The 11,066-nt window shown below is 37.3% G+C and overlaps 1 protein-coding gene across 1 annotated transcript; it reads right to left on the bottom strand.

Moving 5' to 3' along the window:
• Nucleotides 1-4,383: 4,383 nt before the first annotated feature.
• On the bottom strand, nt 4,384-10,535 carry LOC119493642 (palmitoyltransferase ZDHHC12-B-like). Its single transcript, XM_037779129.1, has 5 exons — nt 10,439-10,535; nt 7,849-7,982; nt 6,739-6,819; nt 6,230-6,396; nt 4,384-5,734 (listed from the first exon to the last, which is right to left on the bottom strand). Exons 1-5 carry the CDS (start codon nt 10,533-10,535, stop codon nt 5,419-5,421), a joined length of 795 nt encoding a protein of 264 aa, XP_037635057.1. The 3' UTR covers nt 4,384-5,418.
• Nucleotides 10,536-11,066: the final 531 nt, after the last annotated feature.

Genomic DNA, 11,066 nt, shown 5'->3' with positions numbered 1-11,066 from the left:
CTGTAATATAGCTGCCTTATGTTGCCCCATAAATGTATAAAATGATGATTGTCAGACCTGTCTGAAAGTTAACGCATAGATAATGTAACGCTGACTCGTATTCACTTGCACTTGCAGTGCACCAGCAGTGTTGGTTGCCTCATTTGCAAGTGCATCAGTCACAAATGTGGCATAATTATGTGATGTGCAAAGAGGAAATGTGTCACGGATCAAAGAGGAAAACTACAACAAATCAAAGAGGAACAACAACACTGACTGAAAGACTCTTGATGGAAAAAAGATTTAAATCAAAACCTCACCAAAAACCAAATGATCATGTTATAAGCTTCACCGAGTTTTAATTTACTGCAGAGCTATAATTGTCTTGAACTGTAATTATTTTGTGCACGCTTTGTAGTAGAGTGCAGATACTCCGAGCACATTTATCAGTATTGGCTCGTAAAAATTTGATTTAAATCAAATATTGATATCAGTCTTAAAAATCCAGGCTATAGCCTAATAGTCACTACTCCAAAACGTTTTCAATTTCAGCTTTCAACTGACCAACTGTTAGATAAATAAAAACATTGCTGATCAAGAAAGTGACGGGAAGCTAAAATCAGACCGCTAAACTCAAACTCAATCTCATGTATAAGCAGTGAAGATATCGTTTCTTGGTCATAAACAGTTCACACATTAACTATAAACGTAATTTTGTTTATAAAGTTATTGCCATTTTTTTATAAAACATATAAATGTAAATATTGCCACTGATATCCAGTCGTAGGCTCTTCAAGCATCCTGTGTGTTGGAGACAGATTCAGCTTTGCTTTGTGGCCTTTGCTTATTACCATATATATATATTATATTATATTTATTTAAACTCTTTATCCTTCAGAGGTACAGTTCGTGCTGCCGTTTCTATGCATCACTGTGACAGGCTTCGCCCACTGCCTTGACCAAACAAATGAAAAACCCGATTTCTGGTTACGAGCCTTTTTTAAAAAAACATGGAAATGTTTCGCGTATTTGTCAAGTCATTCCCTCGTAAAGCAAAGACGCATTCACATATCAGTCTCCACCTGACCAACTGTTTTTCTGTTACAACAGTAGAAGTGCATGGCGCCGTGGTGAACTTGTGCACTAGAAATCCTGTAAATGCTAGCGATATATATGTATATATATATATATATATAAAAGAGAAGCCATAGAGAATCTAATATAGCCATGCAGTATAATAGTAAGAAGAATATATGTATTTTGAATTTAGCAAATCATATTCTGTGATACTGAAGCTATAATGATGTCAGTGCAATAACAGAAGAGGAAGACGAAGAGCGGCAGGGATGAAGCTTTAAGATGCATGTTTGGATTTTGTTGAAGCGCACCCAAGAAATCCCCAATATTTCCTTTAGGGGAGGGCTGGGGGAACTGTTATATAAGAATTAGGGGACTTTAAAGAGCAACTTAACACGAAATCCAATAATATGTATAGCCATTTTATCATACTACTAATGGATTTAGTCCCAGTCTTTACTGTTCACAGCAGTTCTTTGCTTTTTTTCCAGAGAAATATTGAGTAAATCTAGAACAGAAACAAATCTGTGACATTGCCTTGTACTCCATTATTATTAAATACTGTCTCAGGCAGTCCTAGAACTGTAGTTGCGCATGCATTTCTTGTTTGTAGTAGGAATTTGAAAAGAGGTTGTGATTGAAATTGTGCGACAGATAGAAGGCTAGTTGGGTCGCAGTTACACATAAGTGAAACACAAGCTTTTGGCCTCCAGTGTGAACAACTACAGCGATTAAAACTAAGACGGATTATGAAAAACGTGGTATGGAAGTGTATACATACTGTGATGGAATAATTGATACACAAGTTATCTTTGGAAGGAAGAGGTCCGGAGCTGATGATGTCTTACAAAAGAAGGTTTATTGAAGCTTAATCAAGGAGAATTGACAGATCTCCACAATAGATGCTCTCTGCGTGAAGGCCTCACAACTCTGTCCTTCCTCCCCGGTGCTCAGTGTCTTACCCCTTATCATGTTTTGACTTACTCCGTTCCTCTGGCATCTCTGACCCTGGTTGCCCTAGCGACTGGCTCTACGGTCTCCACTACAGGCACAGCTGTACAGATAACGGTGGCTCCTCTAGACAGGACTCCAACCCAATAATGTCAACAGAGGGACACTCTGACAAACACTCTGACCTTTCTACCAATAAGAGAGGAATTGATGGAAAATTCCATCACACATACGACACAAAAAAACCTGAGTGAGCGCAAAACAAATTTGAGCACTAGTGCCAAGAAGTGAAAGTCAATTGTTTGTTCCATTGCAACATCAGCGCCCAGCAGCAAAGCTGCGCTTCCACCATTTTGGACTGAAAGTGACTCCAGTAAAACGTCCGCCAAAAAAGATCTTTATAAAAGTAAAACGAAATTATTTCTGTTCTATTGTCATATTCTACTGAAATGGCCTGTGCTGAACAATAAAATATTATACATGTAATAAGCGTTTTCAGTCCAAAATGGCGGCAGCAGCTGTTGTCAAGCTTCTATACACTTTGGCTAGTTACCATTAGCAGGTAATGCTAGCTGGATAGCAAGGTGCATCCGTAATCCACGTAACTTTGATATTAATTGGGATGCTATTTTTGGCTGGCAAAAAAATGGCTTGTTTTGAATGTACTTAGTGGAAAAAATTAACAGCTGACTCCTTAGAATGTCTTTTAGTACATCCATAACAACAACAATTAAATATTATACATATAATAAGCGTTTTCAGTCCAAAATGGCGGCTGTTGTAAAAAAAACACGAGAGTTTCATCTCTTTGCTAAAAGCTAATTTCCACATAGACCTCCATTATAAAAGAGTTGACACCTCGAACTGTGGATTTGATGACGTCAATTATTACTTTCTATTATGTATATTTTTAATACATAAAGGTTTTTTATTTGTAAAACTTTCCCAGAGCTTATAAAAGTGATTTTTATTTGCATGAAAACGTCATCCCAATGGGCTGAGCGGAAGCTAGAATACTATTTTTGGCTTATGTACCAGGCGAGCAGTTTTCATTCAAGTGAGTGAGCGCCATCTCTGAGTCCAGTATCCTGTTCCTATATCAGATTGACGATCAACTTTGATGTATAAAAACGAACAAAAGAAGCCATATTGGTTGCTTAAAAGTTTAAACAATTCATCTGTCAGGCTCAAAACATGTGTTACGCTCACGTTTCTGTCATGACTCGCAGACAAAACTGATTCTGCTCTTACGAATCTGAGCTCTTGAATAATTTTAGTGCTCACTCAGTTGTCATCTATTTACTTCCATACATAGAGGGAGTATCTGTCAGAGCTGTAACAGGATGTTAAGTTGCTCTTTAAACAAATAAGAAGACTGTCCTAAGTACCAGTATGTCCTGCTGAAGTGTCCCTGAGCAAGACACTGAACCCTCCACCTGCTCTGGAGAAGATTGTCAGCTAAATTAATAAAACTGTAACAGGAGAACCAGCCGGCGTTGATTTAGCTGCTGTAGCACTTTAAGTTTATGCTGCTGAATATTACATGTTACTTGTGTGTCAGTACTGTATTTATGTATTTATGTATGTATATTCCTAACGAGGAATGTCAGTCTGTACAGATGTACTCTATAACAACATGCATATCATCAGTGTTTTAATGTACTCTTGTTGTCAATAAATACAAACAGAACAAACAAACAGTAAAAAAAATATTTGGTTCTCATTGTGAAGATTAACTCATGGTTAATTTTTAACAGTAAAAATCAATTAATAATCAGTTACATTAAACCAAAGGCACCAGACATAAAGGCAGTTAGTGTTATAATGTGGAGGTCACCACTCTCACGAGGCAGCAACAGAAACATTTACAGAAGAAGAGAAAGTGGTGACCAGACCTGAGAGAAAATGACGGAGGGGTTTTCTGCTTTCTTTCAACAAAACTGCCTGAAAATACTTGCAAATTAAACTGCATTTCTGTGATTGTGGACTTGATTATCACCACGTAACTGTTAGTGTTCTGTCTTGTTGCCTTGAGGGTAATGAATCCAGTGATGTTCAAGACATGCTGCAGTCAGAAAAGGGTCTCTGGTGAATGTAAAAGCAAAAAAGACAGAATCCAAAGAGTTTAAAGGGAGAGTTCGGGTGTTTTGAAGTGGGGTTGTATGAGATACTTCTCCATAGTCAGTGTATTACCTACAGTAGATTGCGGTCGGCACGCCTCCAGTTTGGAGAAACAGACAGGAGTACCAGCACGGGAGCAAAGCAATGTACTGCTGTGGACGGAGGCAATATTTTCACCGCTTTAACTTGGGAACTGAAGTCATTATCTATGCTCTCTTCAATTGACAAAAACAGTAATTTTACCTTGCAGAACATTGGAGTTGCTGGACTACCACTGCCTCGATCAGTTAGTTTGTTTGTATTATTGCGTGACTTTGGTGTTTTAAAGGCAGGGTGGGTCATCTTGAGAAACTAGCAAGAGTACACTAGATTTTAAAAATCATCCAGCCGAAACTAAGACCCGTGTTGTCAACTCTTTTCTAGCGAAAGTAGCTAGCAGCACCAGCTCTAAAAGTCCCTAAATCTAGAGAGAAAGTCACCAAGTCTGCATCCTCTGAGGAACAAGAACGTCTAATGTATCAATCAAATAGTTTTTGAGTTATTTCAGTCAGGACCAAAGTGGTGGAACGACTAAAAAACAGGCCGATATTGTAAAAAAATCAGTTTGTACTGAAAAGCCAGCAAAGCAAAGTATTGTGTTTTGTTATCTGTTCAAAAAATCAGGTTCAAATTTAAGTAAATTAGTAAGATATAACCTGCTTCAATGCAGGTAATTAGTTTAATGTCTGTTTAGCACAGTGTATTAAAGGGACTGTATGTAAGTTTTTACATGTATAAATTGTTTCTTATTGCCAATGTGTGAACAGGCTGTTACATAAACTAAAAAATTAGACCTTTCGTGACTTCCTGGGTTTCCTCTATCAGCCTGTAGACTGATTTTAACGGGAAGAATGCGGGACGGTTTTTACGGAAGAATCCAATGGATGTGACGTCAGGTGTGCTTTATTTTCAGCTCCGCTACAGGGCTAACAGTGTGCAACCATAGCTAACGTTAGGTTAGAAATGGAGTCCGCTCACGCAAACAAACGACCAGCCCCCACCACAACTCAGACAACACAAAGTTATATCTAGTGAAGCCCGTCTGTCAAAATAGGAATGTGACTGACGTCGGGGGGAAAGCATATTGAGTCCCTTTAACGTTTGCAGGTAGTTAGGAAACATTTTATGGTCCAATTTAGTAGTAAAGTTCTCAAAAAGGAAACTACTACTGAGGTTAAAAAATGATTTTCTTTCCCTGAAAGTACAGTCTGACTCTCCGGTGTGGACAGTGTCGTGGCGTCTGGTCGGAGGTCAGACAGAATTCGGGGTGTTTCTGATGTACGTCTGCTCCCACATCACCGTCCTGCAGATGCAGAAGAAGTCCCAGAGGTTGCAGAAGATGCCGCGGTCAAACGGGTTCTCCTCGTCGCCGCAGTTCTTCAGGTAGGAGATCCGGTGACGAGACATGAACTCCCAGGTGGTGCAGTTGATGGAGACCAGGTAGAGGTGGCAGCCCAGCAGCAGCACCACCACCACGGAGAAGATGCCGACGACGCCCAGCGATGCCAGCAGGAACGCGTTCACTCTGAACCACAGCTCCCATGTGATGATGGGCGAGATGCCAGACCTGGAAGATAAACACTAGGGTTAGGATTATTATTATTTTATGGGTTGTTCTCTGTATAAACCCCAGCAAGTACCCAGATTATACTTTGATTTTTGGTTTGTCAACAGTTGTTCTCTGGCTCCAACCAGTGAGTTCATGTGTGCATAATTAAATCTACAACTTGCTTCAAGCAGTTCAAATTCTTCAACTGTAAAAGTCTACTGGATCGATTTCTAAAATTAGGATCGCTTGAACTTTGAAATTGTACTTGAGCAACACATTAAAGTTCCTGTTTACCAAATGCAAACAGAGATTAATCAATTTACTCGTATTCTCAAACTCTCACGTGTTTCACAGCCAATTGTTGCAGAGATAAGCCTGCAGAATAAAGTGTACTATCACCATGTGATCATTTGACTCAATTAGAAGGAAAACTGAGGCTGCCTCTGTTCCACCAGATAAGGACATTTATCTTAAAGACTACAGACGCCGTTGGGCAGCGTTCGGCAGACGTACAGAGCGATGTGAAGCGCCCAGAGCAGAGCGAGCAGCTGCACCAGCAGGTAGACGATGAACCAGCGGTGGTTCCTCTCTCCCACACAGTTCTCGATCCAGGGGCAGTGGTGGTCGAAGCGCCGGACGCAGCGTTTACACGTCTGACAGTGCTTCGCTCTCATTGGCTGCTGCTTGGAAAAAGGGGAAACAGAGAAAGAAAGAGCGGTGCTATTCGAACTGGGAAAAGTTAAACCACCACATCAAGACGTTCCACCACAGTGAACATGTTGTCTGATTGTGATTTTGCCAAAGATGCATTATTACTACAAAAGTAAATGAATAAAAAACAAATCAAGAGAATATAGCACGTAACAAATGCTTTAAACACAGCAAGGAGAAAATCTGTGTTCGAGCTGGACGGGTTGGAAATGAAACAGAATATGAAATATATTAAGAGTATACAAATACGTCACTATGCAGACGTGCTATGCAGAGTGAGTGCGTGTTGGCAGCTGGCAGCAGCTGGTTACCTGCAGCAGGCAGTACCCACAGCGCCGCAGCCGAGGGGTCGACGACTGAGGAATCATCGATTCCATTTCCTCATTTGAACCCTGAATGCAACACAGACGATGTGATGTAGGTCACAGGTGAATACACTCGTACATACATACATACGCACACTGTGACCTTTACTTGAAGGACTAGACACTCATGATACAGTATCTTTACTAAGAATCATATGTACAGTACTTATTATCAGTGCTGTCAATGTTCTATAGTACAGTATAGGTTTATAGATTAACTCCTTCCCTCTATACAGACGTTGAAGCGTGACAGGATGTTCCATTATAGTAAACATCTTGTCTGGTATTTTTTGTCAAAGCTGCATTATTATTATTGCATCGGCATGTCGTTAAAAAACCCAGAGTGATTTTATAAGCTGGTGGAGGAAAGCTTCGGCATTTGATGCCTGAGATTCATCTGCTCAACATTAACTACTGTAGTGAAATAAACAGATGTGTGTCTGTTTGGTTGTCGTGATGAGGGTTTTCAGTTAAGGACAGATGCTATTAGCACCCAGGTGTCTGTAGCCAACAATACTATTTACACCCGGGTGTACATAGCATGACGGAAACAAGCACCCAGGTGTCCGTAACAAACAATGCTATTTGCATCTGACCAGGGTACACATTAGATACTATATGTATATATATACTGTATGTTTATTTTTCCTAAACCTAACCAAGTAGTTTGTTGCCTAAACCTCACCAAACTATGCCTGAAAACTGAAAATAATAATAATTAAAAAAACAGAGAATAATGAGTCTTCTAAGTGTTAAAATAGGCATCACGTTGGACTCAAACTCTGACCTCCTGGGTGAAAGTCCTGGTGTTTGACACATTCATCCACCACAACCTGCTCACTGCACATACTTTGTCGCTCTTTATATTATTACTACTACTACTACTACTACTACTACTAAATCTTTCTGCTACAAAGTGCTTTCTGGTAGAAAACCCTTTGGCTAGCTAACTATTGTTAAGCATATTTAACTTGGCTGGGTGTAAATAGCCGAATAGCTGCCGTGTGACTATTCTCACCCGGGTGTAAATAGAGATTTAAATTGAATTAATCTCACCTTGACAGTGTCCGTGAGAACGAAGCCAGGGTCCATTAGAGAAACAGCAAAGTATAAGAGCACCGACAGAACGACCAGGAGGAAGAACAGAATCGGCAGCAGCAGCTCTCCTCGCTCCTCACATTTACGCAAATCTGTAAACACACACACACAATAGAAATAAACAAGAAGTCTAACCAAAATATATATATACTGAGTAGGGCTCCTAAAGTTAATCTCTTTAATATATTAACCATGTCATACTAGCTTGTTGCTCCAAACTTTTTTTAAATTTTGGCGAGGAAAAACTGGAATGGCCATTTTCAGAGGGGTCCCTTGACCTTTGACCTCCAGATCAGTGAATGTAAATGGGTTCTATGGGTACCCACGAGTCTCCCCTTTACAGACATGCCCACTTTATGATAATCACATGCAGTTTGGGGCAAGTCATAGTCAAGTCAGCACACTGACACACTGACAGCTGTTGTTGCCTGTTGGGCTGCAGTTTGCCATGTTATGATTAGAGCATATTGTTTTATGCTAAATGCAGTACCTGTGAGGGTTTCTGGACAATATCTGTCATTGTTTTGTGTTGTTGATTGATTTCCAATAATAAATATATACATACATTTGCATAAAGCAGCATATTTGTCCACTCCCATGTTGATAATAATAATAATCTCCCTTTAAGGTACATTTTAAAACAGATACAAAATGTGTGATTAATCACGATTAACTATGGACAATCATGCGATTAATCGTGAATAAATATTTTAATTGACTGACAGCTCTAATACTGAGGCAATGATATTTTGGACTATTGGTGCTTCCATGCAATAGTACATCTAATCTACAGCTGGATAATACGGCCTACAACAGTCAGATAACTTCAGGAAATTGTATCTAAATGTAAAAGACCAGGATAACACAAATAACACAAATAACACCAGGACGATATATGCTGTCAAGTATATAATGATATTAAAGGTGCCTTCCACCGATTTTTACAAGATACGATAAGATAAATATGTGTGAAGATTTGTTGTTTTTCCATGTAATTATTTAAATCTATTTGAAATGATTTTGAGTTTAGTCCAGTTTTTTTTCCTTTTTTTTTCTGTGTTGAGTATTTTTACCTCTTAATACTTAAGTACATTTTCCTGATTATACTACATGCATGCTTTTAATTTCGTAACAATTTCTTTTTTATACTTGATTTTTTCCTTTTTTTCAAGGTTGTTTTCATATATGCAATTTACAGTTCGTAATTAAAATAGTTTATAAACCAATTTTTTGAGTAGTTGAGCTTAGAGACGAACACACTAAGTACACTAGAGAAAACAACTTCAGCATTCAAAATTGAAATAAAATTAAGAAAAGAAATAATAATGAAAATAATAAAAATAATAAAAAGAAAGGATAACTTTATAATAATAGAGTAAAAGATGATTTCTTTTAAAACTTTTTTTATTCTATTCTTTCTTTTAATATCATTATTATTATTATTATTATTATTATTATTGTTATTATTAAGTAACATTTTCAATGCAGGACTTTCACTTGTAATAGAGTATTTTTACAGTGTCTCATACTATAATGATATTAAAGGGGGCCTCAACTGATTTTACTACTTTGGTTGTGAAAAAAGTTGTATAAGATATGATAAGATAAACCTTTATTGATTCCCCAGCGGGGAAATATGTGAGGATTTGCTGCTTTTCCTTGTAATTATTTAAATCTATTTTAAATGATTTTGAGTTAAGTTCACTTATTTCTGAGTATTTTTGCTTTTAATACTTAAGTACATTTTCCTGATTATACTACATGCATACTTTTATTTAAGTAACATTTTCAATGCAGAACTTTTGCAGAATAACAGAGTATTATTTCAGTGTGGTGTTAGTACTTATAAATAAGGATCTGAATACTTCCTCCATCAACAATAATAAATACATTTCAAACAACATGGATCATAAATAATATCCAGTTAAAGTGGATATAGAGGAAGTATTTGAGATCACAAGACTTTCCAAATAGAGCTAGAAAGTAAACAGTTGTGGATCAGTGAACCTGCAGCTGGACAGGACGTCCTGGAACAAACTCTATTACTCTATTACTCTATTACTCTATCACTCTATCACCTAATTACTCTATTACTCTATTACTCTATGACTCTATTACTCTATGACCTAATTACTCTATGACTCTATGACTCTATTACTCTATTACTCTATCACCTAATGACTCTATTACTCTATGACTCTATTACTCTATGACTCTATGACTCTATGACTCTATTACTCTATGACTCTATTACTCTATTACTCTATTACTCTATCACCTAATGACTCTATTACTCTATCACCTAATGACTATTACTCTATTACTCTATGACTCTATGACTCTATGACTCTATTACTCTATTACTCTATCACCTAATGACTCTATTACTCTATTACTCTATCACCTAATGACTCTATTACTCTATGACTCTATGACTCTATTACTCTATTACTCTATTACTCTATTACTCTATTACTGCTTTAATGGTGCTGGAGTTCAGTAGTTAAATGGACTTTCAGGTCATTTGTCCCACATTGAGTAAACTCACCTGTGTTGTGGAGGAACAGAATGAGAGTTATGACCCAGGTGAGCAGAGTGTGAGTGGCTCGAACCAGAAACCCGGTCCGGAACATGTTCTGAACCATTTTAAATCATATAAATGATAAATAATGATGATTATCTTTCATTAGCTAGCTGCTAACTAGCTACAACATAGCTATTCTACGAAAATAAAGCAAATACATATAAAATAAAATACATTTAAACTATGTTAGAACATATTAATGCTGTTTATAAAGTTATTATTTAGCTAAATACAGTAGTAAATGAGTAAATGAGTATTTTATATGTTTCTTCTCTGGTTCTGTCTTATCCATCCTGACGTCACCGCTTCCGTGTTTTGGTACGGGAGGCTGCGAAGGACAAAGTGAGCGGAATAAACCCTGCGCGAAAAAAAAATCAAACGAGTTATACTGTAATAGTGATTGTGATATAACAACCACCATTATAATAAATAAATAAATAAGTAAATAAGTAAATAAATAAATAGAATTTGAATACATAAATACAAGACTCAATAAATAAATAAAGACTCAATAAATAAATAAATACATTTTAATACAGAAATACATGACAATACATAAATAAATAGATAAAATTCGAATACATAAATACAA

This window comes from Sebastes umbrosus, chromosome 8 (genome assembly GCF_015220745.1).
Source record: "Sebastes umbrosus isolate fSebUmb1 chromosome 8, fSebUmb1.pri, whole genome shotgun sequence".
Classification (NCBI taxonomy): Eukaryota; Metazoa; Chordata; class Actinopteri; order Perciformes; family Sebastidae; genus Sebastes; species Sebastes umbrosus.
This window is presented reverse-complemented; position numbering and strand designations above follow the sequence as displayed.